General features: G+C 40.8%; 2 protein-coding genes and 1 pseudogene across 2 annotated transcripts; all 3 read right to left on the bottom strand.

Moving 5' to 3' along the window:
• Positions 1-5702: 5702 nt before the first annotated feature.
• LOC120294507 lies at positions 5703-7544 on the bottom strand (annotated as a pseudogene).
• A 4088-nt stretch (positions 7545-11632) lies between these two features.
• On the bottom strand, positions 11633-13740 carry LOC104453771 (pentatricopeptide repeat-containing protein At3g29230). The gene has a single exon (XM_039315102.1). The coding sequence runs from the start codon at positions 13409-13411 to the stop codon at positions 11801-11803; it is 1611 nt and encodes a 536-aa protein (XP_039171036.1). The 5' UTR covers positions 13412-13740; the 3' UTR covers positions 11633-11800.
• A 4821-nt stretch (positions 13741-18561) lies between these two features.
• LOC104453770 (pentatricopeptide repeat-containing protein At3g29230) lies at positions 18562-20833 on the bottom strand. Its single transcript, XM_039316192.1, is given in 2 exon segments — positions 18562-20276; positions 20279-20833. Coding segments are annotated over 2 exon segments (1914 nt in total). The 5' UTR covers positions 20652-20833; the 3' UTR covers positions 18562-18735.
• Positions 20834-21089: the final 256 nt, after the last annotated feature.

Raw genomic sequence — 21089 nt, 5'->3', positions numbered from 1 at the left:
AAGAATAGTGAAGGAGGTCAATGTCAAGGAGGTCAATGTGAAAGCCGAAGAATAGTTTGCGGCACCTTACCATCGCTAGAGTGTTCGAGATGTGTTCGATCGGGGCGATAGCACACACTCCTACTATTTTCACAGCCGCACCACCCCACTTCTTCGGCATCTCATGCAGTCGTATCCCGTCCAGTTCAGTGTGAAACTGTTTTCCAATAACTTCAGGTACTCAACACTTTGATTCACCTTCCAATTTCGTATCTGAACCAGGGCGGCCACCAAGTATTGGCACGACGCTCTATTCCAGTTCAAGTAATCGCACTTACTAGCTATCGCAGCAAAAGAATTGTTCCCTCTACCAGGACCACGCTCAGCCCCAGATATTGTAGAATTGATAGAAAATGACTCGTTGCAGTTGTGGAAGATGCAGAGATCAGCCTGGCTCGGACCAAAAGTAACAAGTAAGCGGTCAAACGAGTAATTAAGACTGGGCAAGGGGCATTCGACATTGAGCGATGCTTCATCCACCGCTTTGAATGAGTTCTTCTCATACCAAATTTCTTTAATGACACAAGTAGATCGAGATGTCGGAAAAGGGAACTGAGAATAGATAACCAAGGGAAGCCAAAAGGTTCTTCCTCTACCTTTGAAGTCCTTATCAAGTTTGGAAGCATGGCGAGGAAATTCACTGAAAAACACATGGTAGAATTTAAGCTATCGCTATTACAGGTAATTAATCGGAAAGTGTTATCTCTGCACAGAAAACTTGCATTGTGTCCCCTGCATTTGCCTCCAACTTTTTGGCAATTAGCACAACTCTCCCAGGAGGTTAAATCCATTTCAGTCTAATCCCGTGCTTCCACTTCTCCTCGTAGTCAACATTTTCTACATTCTCCCCATCCGTTCTGGCTAATTTAACAGGTAGAGTAACGGGACTCTCGCACGCTGACAGATTAAGACGTGGGTGTTCTGGTCTATCCATAAGAGCGACATAAGAGCAGTTGGCGCCAGGAGAGGGGCAAGTTGAGTAAGGATATGGAGAATCAACATTTGGGAAGCTGCTGCAATTACGGAGAAATGCTAGGTATGAATGCTCATCAGGATCAAATGCCCGGGGCCATCTAGAAGAATGTTTAGGTGGAGCAAAACAGGCATTGCCCATTTTTGCGAACTCTGAGACCAACGCATGAGATTGATGATCATAATCGCCAAGGTCCTCCCGGAAAGGTTCTAGTAACAGCGGCTCATCAGGACAACATGGGTTAGTGTCGTTCCAGAAGGGACACCGCACTTTGCAGGCTCGCAGGAATATTTCGAGTTCACTGATGCAACAGAGTCTTCCAAAAAAATAATCGTCAAAATGCTAATGACAAGGCGAAGCAAAACCTTGGAACTTATGGAGCACTCGACACCCATTTGAGGAATTTTAGAGGGAACAATAGAAACGCACGAACAGTCAGAAACAGGAGAGCTTTTGGGGGCATGTATGTAGCAGACACAGGGGGCTTCAGTGGCTCAAACAGAACATCGCATTATACGAATTTGTCGTTGAATCTTTTTCACTAAAACACGTCACCTGACTGGGTCAACCGGGCGTGGAGGACCCGAAAGAGCAAACGTGGCCTCAGAGCCACAACGATTTCACTGAGATTCGTCTTCGACCCTTGATCCCTTTGAAGTTCGAGTGATATGACTTGAGTTCATGGCTGGCGATTGACTTAAAAAGTGAAGTCTTCTCGTTCCGATTAGGTAGAAGACAAACGAGTGAAGAGGTTTACTATTCTATCACATTATCGGTACAGATTCCAAGACTTACAGGACGATATACAGAAGGATATTGGCACAGAGACCCTGATAGAAATTACGTAGCCATCACAACAGTCACAGCCCAAGGACTCCGAACAAATAAAATCTTGATTTTCGTCTCTCATGTCGTTTAGAATTTTATTATATGATGTTTCCTTTCTCTATTGGAACGAAGGCAGCCGTCATCCCTGTATTTTCAGAAAATAAGCAATAATGATCTTTAAAACTTCTTTTTTTTCTGGCCATAGAAATCTCTGACAACATGTTCATATGTTAATATGCATATGAAATGCTGTCGGAGACTGCCACATATTCTTTTGTGGTATCATGAATTTTCTTTTGTGTCGATTGGGTTAAAATATTAAGAAAAAACAAAACCTCAAGCCCTAATGGAGAGAGAGACAGATAAAGACGAACAGCCGTGAACCCCAAAAGATCGATCTCCAAGGTGCGCAATCCCTGGTGAGACAAACCAGGCAAAGGCTGCACGATCCTGGCGACCATCACCTAGAGAATGGAAAACAATAGGTATCGCCACACCAAGCGTAAGCGGTGGGAGCTCGCCACCCTCTGAGTTTGTATATCTGTTTATTTGTAACAATTTATGTTTTCTCCATGAGTGTCCTATCAAATGCAGTCAGCGATGGCAGTGCCACCCAGGCAGCAACACTAATGCTACTGCACTGCCATTCAATGACCACCGTCAGCCGCTAGTCCGCTCTTTCACTTTTTCTTTCTAATTTTTGACATATCGTGTTTTAGAAATGTTAATTCTGTTTTCTATTTGTCAGAAGTTTTTAGAGAAGCCCCGGGTAATGACAAAATCTACATTTAATAGCAAAATAATAATCACATCAGCATTTTTCATTTACATTTCTGTTGAAAGGTTTAATTTAAATTCTACTATTCTCTCATGACGTCAGTACACGTTTTATTTAGCTGTTTCTAAAAAATTACAGGACATTCGGAGAATTTAAAGGAAATAGAGAGAGGTGAATTCACATGAGAGGTCAAGGCATATATGCCGATCTTGTCATTACAATGTTCTCACTAGTGAATTCCCTCTTGGATATTATAATTTGACCATGTGATTTATAAAAAAATTTGTATGGTTGTCAGAAAAAACCACAATGTTCAATTTATGCACCAAATTCTAACGATTCCACAAGAGTGTATATCAGCTAGGTCTTCATAAAGTTCAGCATCAATTGTGATACAATCCACAAGCAAACAAACAAACAACGGAGGCATATCACTCTGGCCAAAGGAAAAAAGGACATAATTATCAACCATAATAATTCAGGTCAATTCAGCCGCTGGAATTTTAAAAGAATCTTTCATAATGATTATTATGTATATCTAGCTCATAAGTTGTTGATGGGGGTTTTGGTTAAAGTCTTTCCTCTGGAAGTCTAAGGAAACCTGGCTTATTATGAATGACATATATGATATGATTACATGCATAGATGATGCTTTAAGCAACGGTGTTAACCACAACTTTAAGCTGATGCAAAACATGCATGAGCAAACACACGTGCATAAAGCTTTTCACTTCACATTTTCCCCTGGCTTATGTATTGAACTGGCTAATGCAAACAGTGACACTCTTAAAAATTCGCTATTTACTGAGTTGTGCACTTGATTAATGCTGGGTTAAGATTCACAGAAGTGACTACTGCGAGGAAGAAAATGACGTTGCCATCTAACTACTAAAACTACAAAAGGATTGTCCAAAAGAGACATAAATTAATGGCATGGTGAATGAAGCCAGGATGAGGAAAAAAGTGAGAATAGAAAACCAAGGGAAGTCAAAAAGTTCTTCCTCTCCCGTTGAAGTCCTTATCAAGTTTGGAGAGAATGGCGAGGAAATTCACCGAAAAACACGTGGGAGAATCTCAACTATTGTTGCTATTACAGGGAATTAATCGAAAAGTATTACCTCTGCACAGGAAACGCCCATCACGTCTTCTGCATTTGCCTCCACTTATTTTGCATTTAACACAGCTCTCCCAGGAGGTTAAATCCCATTTCAATCTAAACCCGTGCTTCAACTTCTCCGCGTACTCATCCTCTTTTATTTTCTCTCTATCATCTCTGGCTAATTCAACAGGTACGATAACAGGAATCTTGCAGCCTGACTTATTTAGATGTGGGTCTTCATGTCTACCCATAAGAGCGACGTAAGAGCGATTGGTGCCATTGGAGGGGCAAGTGAAGTCAGGAGGTGGATCATCACCAACAATTGGGAAACTAGGGCAATCACGGAGAAATGCTAGGCATGAAGGCCCTTCATGGGATTTAAGGAAGGAGAGCAATTCAAAAGTGGAAACATCAGGTGGATCAAAACAAGCATTGCCCGTTCTCTCTAACTCTGAGATCGACGCAAAAGATTAATTTTCATTACCGACAAGGTACTCCCCAAAAGGTTGTAGTTCAAGCAGTGGCTTATCACGACTACATCGTTCAGTGTAGTTCCCAAAGAGAGAACCTATTATGACCTCACACTCGCCATGCTCGTGGTTTCCATACTGTAGGCTCAATGATGGAACCCAGTCTTCCAAAGAAATAATCGTCAAAATGCCAATGACATGGCGAAGCAAAACCTTGGAACTTATGGAGCTCTCGACGCCCATTTCAGGAATTTTAGAGGGGAACAATAGAAGCACAGGAACAATCAGAAACAGGAAAGCTTTGGTGTGCGCGTAGCATAGACAGAAGGGGCTCAAGTGAGATACAGTTGCTCACGCTGAAGATCGCATTATATGAATGTCGAGTTGACTCCTTATTCACGTAAACGCGCCAATTGACTGGGTCAACTGAGCGTAGAGGACCCGAAAGAGCAAACGTAGTGGACCACATATTTGCTCAGTGAAAGGAAAAATCGATTACAGCTACATACTTCGGCTAAAAAAGTCCATTTTCAGGATTCAAGGTCGATTTCACTCCACCGGCCACGGGCCCATGGCCACCTTTGTTTCCGTGGCCAACTTTGTTTCCTTGCAAAGTTTCCAACTTCGTGTGACGGGTTTCGAAGCTCTCCCATAGGCTTTCCTAGGTCGATTTCAAACCCCGGACCACCACGATTTTTATCGAGACTCGTCCTCCACCCTTGATCTCTTTCAAGGTCGAGTTCTATGACAACTTGAGTTCGTGGCAGTCAAAGGCAGAGAGACACGGCAGGAGACAACTGGTAGCGAAGCAGGTCGATGTTAAGGAGGTCGAAACAGAAAAGTCCCATAAACACTAATTCCTGACTGATTTTATGATGATGTGATCTTGATAATTTACAGGTTGCATTACCCATGTTGGCCTCAGTAAGCGAACAGGAGCTGGGTTTTCTCCTCTAGTTCTTTCACGTGACGATGAACGTGACAGGATGGTAGCAAAATGAGGAAGAAGAGAAAAGTGATGAACCTCCAGGGAAGTATGCATCCATTTAAAGAACAGACATAATAGTTGAGGGGAACAGTAGAAGCACAAGAACGGTTAGAAACAGGAAAGCTTTGGTGTGCGCATAGCACAGACAGAAGGGGCTCAAGTGAGATGCGGTTGCTCACGCTGAAGATCGCATTATATGAATGTCTCGCTGAATCCTTTTTCACGTAAACACGCCGATTGACTGGGTCAACTGAGCGTAGAGGATATATATCTTCGAGATCGGTACCTTTTTCTCCTAAGTAAAGAACAAACTGATTCCTCTGAAGATTGTCTACAACAAGAAAAAAAAAAAAAAAGAAACAAATATGAATGGCTGAGAAGGTAACCACTAAATTTTTTCTTAAGTATATGTCATGATGATCCCTCTTCCTTCCCCAAAATCGAAATAATCATACCTGTATTAAACGCCTCACAACAAAAGAAAGCGACTTGATACATGTCGGTAACTTTGATTTTGTCTAGATTTGCCCCTTCTTCTATAAGTTCACTGCTCAAACACAGTTAGCTCAGATGAATGCCCAGATGACCTCGATAGTTTTATCAAACCGTCCAAAGCTTCATATATTTCATCACTATCAGGATGCCTCTCATCCAGGGAATAGAACTCAACAATATCATCATTGACCTCAATCAAGCTACATACAGGAAGTTTTCTACGCCCAGTATCTTTCATTGCAGCTTCAATCTTGTCACATCCTTCCACTTTCCGATGTCCCCGTATATATTTGAAAGCATAACATAATTGGCAGGATTTCCAGGTTCAAGTTCACTTAACCGATGGAGGGCTAATTCGGCAAAGTCAACATTTTTATGTAGCCGACAGGCCCCAAGCAACGTAGCCCAGATTACAGCATCGGCTTTTATGGGCATCAAATCCACAAACTCAACAGCCTGGACCAAAAGACCAGCTCGAGCAAGCAAATCAACCATACAGCCATAATGTTCCTTTTGAGGCACTAGCAAGTAATCATCAATCATGGACTGAAAGTATGAGAAACCATCCGCCACCATTCCCATATGTGTGCAGGCACACAAGACGCCTATGAATGTGATTCCATCTGGTTTAACTCCAGCACGTTTCATCTGCTGGAACAAACTCAAGGCATCAGCTCCACAGCCATGGATTGCCAAACCATTAATTATGGTATTCCATGAAATCAAGTCCTTTGCGCAAATATTGATGAACACATTAAGGGCATTCTTTACAGTCCCACATTTTGCATACATGTCAATCAGAGCATTTACAACATATGTATTCCCGCCATATCCATGGCCCTCGGCATAAACATGTACCCACTTACCCAAACAAGAGCTCCTAATCTAGCACACGCAGACAAATCTGTTTTTAGGGGTACGACACCGACTTCTTGCTACTTTCCATTTCCCACAAATTTTTCGGTCAAGAATTCTGACACATTTCCTTCATGAAAGTTGTAGAGTATATCCTATGCTATCACATATAAAATGTCCATGATTTTTCGGTCTCAGTTAACTTGCAAAATCTTTATCTTTCTACTCTATCACATTTTGGAAATTTTTACTATTTTGGGCACGGTTTCCAAATATTATTAAGAATTATGTGAGCTGAATCGGACTTCGAGTCCTTCACGAAAAATGTCCCTCTAGATCCTATATACTTATATTAAAGTTTCATAATTTTTAAAACCCTTTTATCTAGTAACAGCTGCCACTTCTAGAGGCATGTGGAATGCCTTATAAGGCTAGTTTAGAGCTTGGGATATGAGATTCTTCTTACAATTCATTTAATATCGGCACGGGTGAGTTTATATTAGTCTAAAGGATAAAAATGACTAAGGATTCATTAGAGTCATGCTTGAGTCCGTAGATAGTAGTAACATCCATGTGCTTTTTAAATTGAATTATGGAATTACTGCGTCATGATGTGGATGTGTCACTAAGAAAACCGTTGGTCCTTAGGACGACAATGCCCCAGGTTGTAGTCTGGATGCTTGGAGAGATAATTGGGTTCCTCCGAATGCCTGGGAGTCTAACACCATCCCCTAGATGACCTTGCAATGCTAGATGGGTGCAAGATCCTTGGGTGGTAACGGAGTTCCCCAAATGATGATGGCAACAGGAGATTCCTATTGAATATAACCTTGGTACACTTAAATTGAGCTAATACTTTTATTGATATGTTATGATATTTTGAAAAGGTTCTAAGGTAAGTTGATGATTACTATACTTTATACTAAGGCTTTCCTTATCAATATGGTGATCGATTTATATAGTATAAATCGACAGACCTTCTGCTTGTTGGGCTTAGGCTTACTAGTTGTTGACTCCATCTTTTCATATCAATAGAATATCGATCCGACCTACCTCTCCTATAGTTGGTTATGGAGTACTGGTCAATTTCGCTTGGCAAGAAGACGAGTTCATAAACCCTAGTTTCCTGATGCGAATTTTATCTGGATCACATTTGGTTTGGTTGTGGATATTGGGCCTTCGACAAGGCTTGTAACGTTTGGATGCTTTGGAGTGTACACCCGTGTCAACGAGCACACGGTGGATCTCCTCCCACTGTTCATCGATAGGCCGGGGAACAAAGGCACGCCCACTGAGTAGAAAGGAGGAAGGAGGGCAATTGGGGGAGCTTGGAAGATTTTTGGATGGAGCTAGGGGCCACGGTTTAGTGACCACATGTATAGCTAGGTTGAGGATGGGATGACCGACTAATGACCGAATGTAGTCAGTACTCAGTAGTACTAACCTTTTGAATTACCCAATGTACCCAACTTGTCACCTGAAGTTGCCCCATTTACAGAAGTCCATGTGCACCCCAAGACTATTTTAGTCCCTTACGTTTCCGTGTGCTTAAGAAAAAGTGAAACGAATAAGATAATTGCACTAATAGTTCTACATGAGCCATGACGTTCTGTGGGCGTCATATATACTCCAAAATTTTTGAGTCTAGGACACTTGGAGTGCCAAAACTTGGCACGAGAAGACACTTAAGAGCCAAAAGTTAAGAAAGTGACATTTAAGTGTCAAAATTGAAGTAAAATGGATCAATTAAATACCGACAGTGAGAAAATCTGGCCAAAACACTAACGTGTTGATTTTTCGACAAGTTAAGTGCAACAAAGAACGTCATTTTGCACATTGACATGGCTAGACAAGTACCAAAATGATGTCATTTTGCTATTGACTCGAGTAAATAATTAACATAAAAATTAATTAAATTAAACTTAAAACCAAATTAAAAAAAGTAAAAAAAAAAAAAAAAAAAGGAAGATGAACAAGTAGCCAACGGCTAAGGGGTCAGCCCTCGCCACCGTCGCCACCCCACCGTCACTAGGAAGGTGGGGGAAGGTCGGTAAGGGTCGCCGAGCCCCGGCCGGGGCCGACAACCCCACGACTAGCGATGAGGACCTATGAGTCCTCGCCCAACCAAGCCAAGGGCCACTGCCCACCCCGGCCGACCCTCCCCCATCAACTACTAATGATCTTCCTCCTTTTTTTTATAAATAAAAAAAATAGTTTTAAATTTAATTTAGTTTAATTAATTTTTATATTAAAATTCAAATTGTGCCAAAATGACATTATTTTTGTGTTTGTTTGCTAAATTAGCCTTCCGACAAGCTATGTAAGCGAGCAAAATTAATAAAAAATTGCCACATAAGATTTTCGAAGAGATTCGCTAGATATGGCACTTAAGTATCCTATTTTTCAAAAAGAAAGTAGCACTTAAGTGTTACTTTCCTAACTTTTAGCACTTGAATGTCTCATTATGCCAAATTTGAGTACTTGGGATGTTCTTTTGCAGCTATTTATATAAGAGCCAAAAATTAAGAAAGTAACATTTAAGTGTCAAAATTGGAGCAAAATGGATCGGTTAAGTACCGGCGGTGAGAAAATCTGGCCAAAACACTAACATATTGATTTTTCGACAAGTCAAGTGCAACAAAGAACGTCATTTTGCACATTGACATGGCTAGACAAGTACCAAAACGATGTCGTTTTGCTATTGACTCGAGTAAATAATTAACATAAAAATTAATTAAATTAAACTTAAAACCAAATTAAAAAAAGTAAAAATAAAAATAAAAAAGGAAGATGAACAGTAGCCAATGGCTAAGGGGTCATCCTCGCCACCGTCGCCACCTCACTGTCACTAGGAAGGTGGGGGAAGGTCAATAAGGGTCGCCGAGCCCGGCCGGGGCCGACAACCCCATGACTAGCGATGAGGACCCGTGAGCCCTCGCCGACCAAGCCAAGGGCCGCTGCCCACCCCGGCCGACCCTCCCCCATCAGCTGTTAATGATCTTCCTCCTTTTTTTTAAAAAAAAAAAAAATAGTTTTAAATTTGATTTAGTTTAATTAATTTTTATATTAAAATTCAAATTGTGCCAAATCGACATTATTTTTGTGTTTGTTTGCTAAATCAGCCTTCCGGCAAGCTACGTAAGCGAGCAAAATTAATAAAAAAAAATTGTCACGTAAGATTTTCGAAGAGATTCACTAAATATGGCACTTAAGCATCCCATTTTTCAAAAAGAAAGTAGAACTTAAGTGTCATTTTCCTAACTTTTAGCACTTAAATGTCTCATTGTGCCAAATTTGAGTACTTGGGATGTTCTTTTGCAGCTATTTATATAAGAGAAAAATCGTTAACCTTTTTTTTGGGTAAGAAATAAGGGCAAAACCCTAAATTTACATCATTACTCTCCTAATAAAACTTGACTATGTCTGATCTCCTATCAACAAGTGGAAATAAACCTCTTGACGGATTATTAGTATTCAATTTGCTAGCCAATCTGCACACGAGTTTCCTAACCTCAAAGTATATACAATTTTGACCTATTGGGTAATACTCCATCATTTTCCCAATCCAAGAAAGGAGAATGTCACCAAAATTGAGAGAGGGAGTTGATTTTTGAAGAAGAAAAATAGCCGCTTGCGAGTCCACCTTCACAATAAGTTTGTGAATGTTCAATGAGATGGTCTCAAGTATATACTCCAAAGTTCTGCTTTGAGCAAACAACACACTTCCACAGAACAAGCCAATTGCCCAATTCATAATGAAGAAGACCGCCTACTAAAGTTGATCCCAGGTTATCTTTAGAGCTCTGTTGTATTGAGATTGATCCAACCAAAAGGAGAGACAGTCAAACCTACAAACATATCCCGTTTCTTCCTTTAAGAAGACATTCTGTTCTTAGTCATATGTCCTTAACATATCCCAAAATCAAGTCCATAGGTGCGCCAGGAAGAGAAGTTCGTTTGAAATTATCTCGTTTCTCCAATTTCAAAAATGCCCCAAGTTACACCAAAAACTAGTGGCCAGTTAACTTCTTTTACCAGAGTCGTTAAAGCCAATAGGTTTGCCAATAACTACTTGTGCAGATCATGAGCAAAGAATCCGCCCCCTAAGCTTGGCAAAATCTTTTGCCAAATAGCCTTTGCATGCTTACAATCCCTAAGCATGTCTAAAATTGTTTTAGAAGATTGCGGACAAGAAGCGCAAAGGAATCCGCACTAATATAATTAGGCATTGGTGAGAAACTAACTGCAAGAAGCTTCTAATCCTTTGTGGCCCATCCATTTCCACACTAAACTCCAGAGTCTATCAATGGGCAAATGATGTCTCGATCAAATCGATTCATAAGCTTCTTTAACAGTGCATGAAACATTGTTATTGCTGCCCCAAACCAGCAAATCATCACCACCACAGCTTGAAGGTGGGAGCATGGACTTAATTCGCATCAAAACTAGGACGAGACACCTGCTAGACTTGAGAGACTCCATTGGGTATTACAAACAAAATCAAGAATTAGGCAGTCGAGATTCGGAATTGTAGCAGATGGAAAAATCATCAAATTCGGGGTAGATTCGAGACTAAATATAAAGTCTTTTGTGTTGATTGCGTTAAAATAGCATAAAATAAAATAAACTCAAGCCCCAATAAATAGAAACAAAAACAGAGACTTCCCGTTACAAACCCGAAAAAGGCGATCACCGGGGTTGTGCAATCCTTGGTGAGATGGACCTGCCAAGGTTGCACAACCCTGACGACACATCGCCTAGCCCTTGCCACACGGCAGTCTTCGCCACACTAAGCGCAACAGGTGGGCGCTCGTGATCCTCTGTGTATACCTGCTTTTTATTTGTCAAAAGATTTTGAAAGCCTCGTCGATTGAGAAAATCTACATTTAATGGCAAAATTATAATCACATCAACATTTTCATTTACATTTATAAGGATCAATTCAAATTTATATATATATATATATATATATATATATATATATGTATGTATGTATGTATCTTAGAGACCTGTACCTTTTTCTCCTAAAAAAAGAACAAACCGATTCCTCTGAAGATTTTCTACAACAGGAAAAAAAAAAAAAAACAAATATGAATGGCTGAGAAGGTAACCGCTAAATTTTTTTCTTAAGTATATGTCATGATGATCCCTCTTCCTTCCCCCAAAATCGAAATAATCATACCTGTATTAAACACCTCACAACAAAAGAAAGCGACTTAATACAAGTCGGTAACTTTGATTGACTTTGTCTAGATTTGCCCCTTCTTCTATAAGTTCACTGCTCAAACACAGTTAGCTCAGATGAATGCCCAGATGACCTTGATAGTTTTATCAAACCGTCCAAAGCTTCATATATTTCATCACTATCAGGATGCCTCTCATCCAGGGAATAGAACTCAACAATATCATCATTGACCTCAATCAAGCTACATCCAGGAAGTTTTCTACGCCCACTATCCTTCATTGCAGCTTTCAATCTTGCCACATCCTTCCACTTTCCAATGTCCCCGTATATATTTGAAAGCATAACATAATTGGCAGGATTTCCAGGTTCAAGTTCACTTAACCGATGGAGGGCTAATTCAGCCAAGTCAACATTTTTATGTAGCCGACAGGCTCCAAGCAAAGTAGCCCAGATTACAGCATCGGCTTTTATGGGCATCGAATCCACAAACTCAACAGCCTGGACCAAAAGACCAGCTCGAGCAAGCAAATCAACCATACAGCCATAATGTTCCTTTTGAGGCACTAGCGAGTAATCATCAATCATGGACTGAAAGTATGAGAAACCATCTGCCACCATTCCCATATGTGTGCAGGCACACAAGACGCCTATGAATGTGATTCCATCTGGTTTAACTCCAGCACATTTCATCTGCTGGAACAAACTCAAGGCATCAGCTCCACAGCCATGGATTGCCAAACCATTTATTATGGTATTCCATGAAATCAAGTCCTTCGCGCACATATTGATGAACACATTAAGGGCATTCTTTACAGTCCCACATTTTGCATACATGTCAATCAGAGCATTTACAACATATGTATTCCCGCCATATCCATGGCCCTCAGCATAAACATGTACCCACTTACCCAAATCAAGAGCTCCTAATCTAGCACACGCAGACAAAACAGTCACAAGAGTGGCATCATTAGGGCTAACAGTGCCTTCAATCAACATTCTCTTGAAAGTGGCTAAGACTTGCGAGAAATTACCACTACGGGCATATCCTCCAATCAAGCCATTCCATGAGAAAATATTCCGTTCAGGCATCTCATCAAACATCACTTCACAAGCATCGAGATCTCCATTATTAGCATAACCATTTAACATAGTGTTCCACGACATAACATCCCAACTGGGCATGGCATCGAAAAGCCTCCGCGCAGCCACCATGTCCCCATTTTCAATATAACCGGAGATCATGGTGTTCCATAACACTATGTCACGTTCAGGAGCCAAGTCAAACAGACGCCTTGCCGAAACTACATCTCCACACAAGAGGTACCCATTCACCATCAAAGTCCATGCAACTACATTCCTCTCAATCATCTCACCAAAGGCCTTGTAAGCAGGACCAGCTTCTCCCCCACTTGAGTACATTTCAATCAAGGTGGTGCCGACAAAAGGATTTTCTTTAAAACCAGACTTGATCACAAAACAATGCACTTCCCGGCCTTCCGTCAAAGCATTAATCTTGCCGCAAGATTTGAGCACGACAGGGAAAGTGAAGCAATTGGGCATCACGCCCACGCTCCTCATTCGACGGAACAAGAGAACGACCTCCCTGTTCAATTCATTCTGGGAGCACCCCCTGAGCATGGCGTTCCAGAGAGCAACATTCGGGTCGAGAATTCGGTCGAACACGTGATGGGCATACCCCATTTCCTTGACCTGAGCACAAGCCGTGACGATTTTCGGAGCGACGTAATGGTTCCCTTCGAGGCCATGACAGACTACCTGGGCGTGGATTTGATGGAGCCGCTTCTTGGTCCTACATGACTGCAGCAGGGCGATGAACTGTTCTTCCAACAGACGCTGAGGGAGCTTGTGAGCAAAATCCGAAAGTAATTTCGCTATTTTTGGGTTATGAGAAACGAGTCTCGTTCGAGCTTTCCTTGCGCGACTAGATTCAGAACAGGAGCAGCAGCTTTTGATGAATGCGGCAGGATTCAATTCGTCGCCGGAAAAATCGCTGTCCTTCTCCTCCTTCTCCTAGCTGCCCTCCTCCTGTATTCTCTCCCTTTCGATGCAGCAATTCAAATCGCTTCTTCCGCTCCGGAGCAGGGAAAATCGTTCGTCCGGCCGGCGTTTTGGCAACCCGGAAGAGAACTGATTCCGAATCGAAGCTCAAGGCTGGAGGAAGAGGATGACTGTCTTCTTCAGCATCGCGGGCGGGATTCCAAGTAAATTGATTGCTCTCGTAGTTCGAAATAAAAAGGCTTTTCTAAGAAATGGGAGATTTCCTTTTTATTTGGAAAATACCACTAAAAATCCTAAATTTTGTTCAAAATGATAAATTTACCTCAAAATCTTTTTTTGTTCCAACTTTGCAAACTGTGACACATTTATTCCATCGGGCATTTTCGTCTTTTTTTTTCTTTTTCTTTTCTCGTCTGACACTAGGAGAGCAGCCCTCACTAAACAAAAACACTGCTTCCCTCCGCCATGGCAGGTGGAAGGAAGAGAGAAGAAAAATAAAAATAAAAATAAAAAGACCAAAATATCCTATAATTTAAGATAAATGTGTCACACGAATATAAGTTCGAGTTTTTGTATCACGAAAAAAAGTTTGATGATAAATGTGTCACGTCACATCACAAAAAAATTGAGGTAAATTTGTCATTTTGGGCAAAGTTTGAGATTTTTGGTGATTTTTTCTTTTTACTTTTATTTTGACTAAAATTTCAGGAATTGTCTCTATATGAAATATTATCCGTGAAAATGATTGTTAGATTCTTTTTTGTTTGATGATTCACGGCAGGTGGTTTCATTCTTATTAGAAAGGGGAATTATTTTTCCCATCTAAATTTATTTTTACTTCATAAAAAATGTTTTGCATTAATCAAATAGTTTTTCGTTATTCAAATACTGGAACATGAGAGAATAATTTCTCGAAAATAATTTTCTTTGAATAAATGGAAGCTTAATTAAACTATCAAGAAATAATAATCAAAGACCTCAACTCCCACCCATTCGGGAACTTTTTGTTCATATTTCATTTACTAATATAACATACATAAGTTCGGGGGAAATACATTTTTAGTGTCTGTAGCTACTGCCGACCCGAACTAGCTACTGCCGACCCGAACTTCTTGTTTCAAGCCTCTCGGCCCCACAACCACTCCCTTACCTTATCGGAATGAGGCCCGCCGGCTTCTATTTGGTCATTCTCGAGTCACTCGTTCATGGGGCTTTGACCGTAGCTACCGTTCATCTCGATGGAATCCAGCATCATTACATCACTGAATATGAGCTGGAGTAAAGCGGAAGCAGTCCCTGAACCCGGTATACAAAGCTGGACTCACTCTACAGACAGACCAGAATATCCTAAGATCGAGAAGCATCTGGAGGCTTAAGAACCCGTGATGGCTTCAAACCACCATGGAGCAAGTCTTAACCAATTCAGCCAACCACATCAATGGTTAAATTTTCGAGAGCTTGAAATCTCTTTTTATAGAGTGCCAAATATCTAGAGTGCGAAAACTTGACACGGATTGACACTGTCAAAATCGAAGCAAAATGGATCACTTAAATGCCAACAGCGATAAAATTCGATCAAAATGCTGACGTTGCGATTTTTCTAATGAAATAAGTGCAAAATGATGTGATTTTGCACGCTAACGTAGCTAGACAAATGCAAAAATGACGTAATTTTGTCTCTAACATGGTAAATAATTAATATAAAAATTAATTAAATTAAATTTAAAACTAAATTTATTTAAAACATTAAAAGAAAAATGATTGGGAGAGAGGAGACACGCGACGAGGGCTAAGCCCTCGTTCCGTGGTCATCGGGGAAGGGCCGACGACGGTGGGGGCAACGTTAGCCGAGGTTGTGGGGCCCTGGCTAGGGTTGGCGGCCTCGTCCGACTGGTGACGAGGGCTTGCGAGTGCTCGCCCAAATCTGGGGTGAGGGTCGCAGCCCTCCCTTAGATTTGGTGAGGGTCAGCAACCCTCGCTTGGCTGGGCCAAGGGCCGTCGCCCGACCCTCACTGATCCTCCCCCTACCTTTGCTGACCCTTCCTGGCGGCAATGGGAAAGCGGCAATGGCGAGGGCTCAGCCTTCAACCGTCTTCTTCCTCTCTCTTTTAATATATATATATATAATTTTTATTTTTTTTATTTTTATAGATTAATTTTTATATTAAAATTTGAATACGTATAAAAACGACGTCATTTTTGCATTTCTTTGCTCGGCTCTCTAGCAAGCCATTTAGGTGAGAAAAATAATAAAAAAATCACCACGTAAGATTTTTAGTGGAATTTGTAGAAGATGGCACTTAAGTGTCTCACTTTTTTAATTTTTTATACTTAAGTATTCTTTTGTGCTAAGTTTTGGTACTTATCATGTATTTTTTTTCCTCTTTCTTGTGTTCTGCTTTCCTTTCTCAGGCTAGGAGTTTAAAAATCCGGTGAGGATTGACCGTCTAGGCATTACTACAATGAACGTCACTGCACGTTGCTGGTGCAGTTGATCACGTGGAAGGCACTTTGCCGCGTGGATCTAATCATGTGTACAGGCACGTTCGGTGGCTGATTGAGGTGCAATCACCGGAATGTGACTCGTCGAAGGACAAGGCAGCATTTGATTTCCAGAAGAAGTAGCAAAAAGTGTTGAAATCAGTACTCAAAGGCGTCGGGTCGGGTTTGACGGATCCTGTAATATCAAGCCATATCTCTTTGACTCAAAGAGGTGGTGATGGGACACATTTTCATAGAAAAAAAGAAAAGAAAAAGGAAGCAAAAGACGTTGAAAAGTCAACAAATAAAGGAAAGAGGACTGAAGCTCTTTAAAGGAAAAATGAGCGTTCGAGACGGAGAGCAAGCCAAGAAAGAGAGAAAAGAAAAAGAAAGTGAGAGGGAAAGGAGGAAGAAAGGAGGAGTTTTCACCATATAGACTCCACCAAATCAGATCAATTATGTATCACAATGCCCCATAAGTATTCGTGCCTCTTATTCATCCAATCGAGGTAGTTTTCAAAAATAGAGCTAAAATTCGAAGTTATGTAGAAATTGAACCACGAAGTCTAATTTTTGGGTTATGAAACTTCAAGTTTTTGTGGAAATGATGGATTATGACATTATAGAGTCATGGGTTTTGACGGAAATCATTTTTGACATAACAGTTTTATTGGAGCGAGATTTTAGGGTTTCGGGGGTAAGTGTTTAAGTTTGAGTAATCGCTTCAGGTGAACGATTTCTTATTTTGTTAGCGTTTAAGCTTAGTTTAACCAAACCGTAGTTGAGATAGCATTTTACTTAATTTTGATGCTATCTCGTTATGAATGTGAGTTTGTTAGATCAAGTGGACTCTGTTATTTGATTTAGGGCATATTCAGATGAGTGGTGTTATATATCTTCTATAGATTTGTAAACTCATGTCTTGAAAAAGATAAAGATTTAAGTATCACACAAGTAATTAAGACATGTTTGTTGCATAAAAGTATAGATTGGGCAATTAGTACCTTTTAATATTTGAGAATGATTTAAGAATGATTTTATGAAAAGTATTGTGAAATGATGTGTGTGTGTGTGTGGCTTTTTGCGAACTAGTTTTTGGAATGAGTCTATAATGATTTGAGAAACTTTTTATGAGAAGCCTTTCAAAACATCAAGGGCTTATGAAGTGGATTTCGAAACATTATGAAAATGTGCGTGTGTGTGTGGCTTTGCGAACTAGTTTTGGAATGAGTCTATAATGATTTGAGAAACTTTTTATGAGAAGCCTTTCAAAACATCAAGGGCTTATGAAGTGGATTTCAAACATTATGAAAATGTGCGTGTGTGTGTGGCTTTGCGAACTAGTTTTTGGAATGAGTCTATAATGATTTGAGAAACTTTTTATGAGAAGCCTTTCAAAACATCAAGGGCTTATGAAGTGGATTTCGAAACATTATGAAAAATGTCTCACAGAGTATATTTTATTTGATTCACTAAATTACGAAAAGCTATATGATTGGTTTAAGAAAATGAAATGCAGATTATGAATTAGATTTCTGGATATTGGAGAATATGAATTTGATACTCAATATCACTGTGAGCCTATTGAAGGGCTAGTGGGTATGCATACCAAATTTAGGATATCTTTCTAAATCGAACTATCGGCTTTGTAGGTAAAGACTTTGTCAAGCAATGAATCTTGATCACCTTGTCACAAGGTGTTATGTTGTGACTTTAATTTGATATTGAACAAAAAATTGGTCGATTATGAGATGGATCAATGGATGGATCATTGGTGTAGTTTTTCATAGATATTAATCAATAGATTTGACCATTGACATTTGAAACATGATGATGGATTTAAATGTGTATTTCTTACTTGTACAAAACTCTGTTGAAATGAACAACTCGTATTTGATTTGATATGTATATTAATGACTTAGATTATGAATATCTGGTGGTGCTTTATACATACAGGCCACTCAATCCACTTAAAAGAAATATATGTTACTCGCTAAACTTATTGTTGCTCATCCCTCTCTTTCTCAATATTTTCAGGTCCCTCAGTTAGTGACCTATAGCTCACAGAGACTTTTGGGAGTTGGATTCAGCTGGTTAGAGGCTGCGTCATTTGGGTGGAAAAACAGTCGTGTCACCCCTATCCCTGTAGTTTTCGGGGTGTGACAGATCCAAGATGGGGCGGTGCGTGATGTCGTGTGAGGCAGCATTCGGAGGTCATTTGTGATGAAACTTCACGGCATGGCTTATTTGAGGAGAGCAAGTCTGGTGGTAGTATTCTTCACTATGAAACAAGCAGCCGAAACAGCAACTGAAGGCTATGGACAAACGGAGAAAATGCAGCTGATGCGGTTGTTGTTGATACATTCATCATGGAACAGATTCTATAGGCTTTCTCAGATCAGGCTTCGCTAAAGTGACGGAGTATTACAATGTTAATTACAATCCATCAAAATCAATCATGAGAAATATACAGAATCTCCCAAATATATTTCTAATATTCAAGAGGTACGTCTTCTTCTGTAAGTTCACTGCTCAAACGAAGTTAAGTCAGATTCATACCCAGATGACCTTGATAGTTTTATTAAACCGTCTAAGGCTTCGTATAATTCATCACTATCAGGATGCCTCTCATCCAGGGAATAGAACTCAACAATATCATCATTGACCTCAATCAAGCTACATCCAGGAAGTTTTCTACGCCCGGTTTCTTTCATTGCAGCTTTCAATCTTGCCACATCCTTCCACTTTCCGACATCCCTGTATATATTTGAAAGCGTAATGTAATTGGTGGGATTTCCTGGTTCAAGTTCATTTAACTGATGGAGGGCTACTTCAGCCAAGTCAACATTTTTATGTAGCCGGCAGGCTCCGAGCAAGGTAGCCCAGATTACAGCATCGGCTTTTACGAGCATCTTGTTCACAAATTCAACAGCCTGGACCAAAAGTCCAGCTCGAGCAAGCAAATCGACCATGCAGCCATAATGCTCCATTCGAGGCACAAGCGAGTAATCATCGATCATGGACTGGAAGTGCGAGAAACCATCTGCAACCATTCCCATATGCGTGCAGGCACACAAGACGCCTATGAACGTGATTCCATCTGGTTTTACTCCAGCACGTTTCATCTGCTCGAACAAACTCAAGGCGTCAGCCTCACGGCCATGGATTGCCAAACCATTTATTACGGTATTCCAAGAAATCAAGTCCTTCGTGCTCATATTGACGAACACATAAAGGGCATTCTCTACAGTCCCGCATTTCGCATACATGTCAATCAAAGCATTGACAACATATGTATTCCTGCCATATCCATGGCTCTTGGCATATACATGTACCCACTTACCCAAATCAAGAGCTCCTAGTCTACCGCACGCAGACAAAACAGTCATTAGAGTGGCATCGTTTGGGCTCACAGTGCCTTCAATTAACATTCTCTTGAAAGTAGCCAAGACTTGCAAGAAATTGCCATTGAGGGCATATCCTCCAATCAAGCCATTCCATGAGAAAATGTACCGTTCAGGCATCTCTTCAAACATCATTTCACAAGCATCTAGATCACCATTATTAGCATAACCATTTAACATAGTGTTCCACGACATCACATCCCGATTGGGCATGGCATCGAAGAGCTCCTGTGCGGCCGCCATGTCCCCAGCTTTTATATAACCGGAGATCATGGTGTTCCACAACACTATGTCACGTTCAGGAGCCAAGTCGAACAGATGCCTCGCTGAACCTACATTTCCACACGAGATGTACCCATGGATCATCGAGGTCCATGCAACGACATTCCTCTTGAGCATCTCGCCAAAGGCCTTGTAAGCAGTACCAGCTTTTCCCCCCGTTGAGTACATTTCAATCAAGGTGGTACCTACAAAAGGGTCGTCTTTAAAACCGGACTTCATCACAAAACAATGCACTTCCTGGCCTTCCGTCAAAGCGTTGATCTTGCCACAGGATTTAAGCACAACAGGGAAAGTGAAGCAATTAGGCATCACGCCCATGCTTCTCATTTGACTAAACAAACGAACGACCTCCCTGTTCAATTCATTTTGAGAGTACCCCTGAACATGGCGTTCCAGAGTGAAACATTCGGGTCGAGAATGTGGTCGAAGGCTTTATGGGCGTGTCCCATTTCCTTGAGCTGAGCACAAGTTGTGATGATTTTGGGAGCGACATAATGGTTTCGTTCAAGGCCATGACAGACAACCTGGGCATGGATTTGATGAAGTTGTTTCTTGGTCCTACATGACTGTAACAGGGCTATTAATTGTTCTTCCAACAGACGATGAGGGAGCTTCTGAAGGAAATAGGAAAATAGCTTCCCTATTTTTGGCGCAAAGGCCAGTCTTTCGGTCGATGCTGAACAGGTCTTGTTTGAGCTTCCTATACAAATAGATTCAGAACTCAAGAAGTAGCAGCTTTTGATCGATGTGGTCATATCCAATTCATCGCGGAGAGGCAGAGAGACAGAGACAGAGACAGAGAGAAACAGAGATCACCTCGACATCTGATCTGCGTACTTCTTCCGGCTGTCCTCCGGAATTCTCTCCCTTCTGATGCAACAAGTCAAAACGCTTCCTCGACTGGATACTCCAAAGCAGGAAAATTGCTCGTGTGGCTGCGTTCTGCAATCTGGAAGAGAACTGATTTGAAACGGAAACTAATACTAGATATTTCTGAACGCACAATGGATGAAACTATAGGATAATGTTTCCTACGTCTGGGATTCAATAATTTGCGGGAATATTCAAACCCAACTTTTGACCGAATGACTTTGATTGTCCGCAGGCCAATAAGACAAGGACCAAAAGGGAAATATTTCCAAGGGATTAAAAATGTAATTTCCGCTAAAAGTCCTTTTATCCAGTAAAGCAGC

The sequence above is a fragment of the Eucalyptus grandis genome, chromosome 6 (genome assembly GCF_016545825.1).
Source record: "Eucalyptus grandis isolate ANBG69807.140 chromosome 6, ASM1654582v1, whole genome shotgun sequence".
Lineage (NCBI taxonomy): Eukaryota > Viridiplantae > Streptophyta > Magnoliopsida > Myrtales > Myrtaceae > Eucalyptus > Eucalyptus grandis.
The sequence above is the reverse complement of the archived record's forward strand: the minus strand, read 5'-3'. Positions and strand labels throughout refer to the sequence as shown.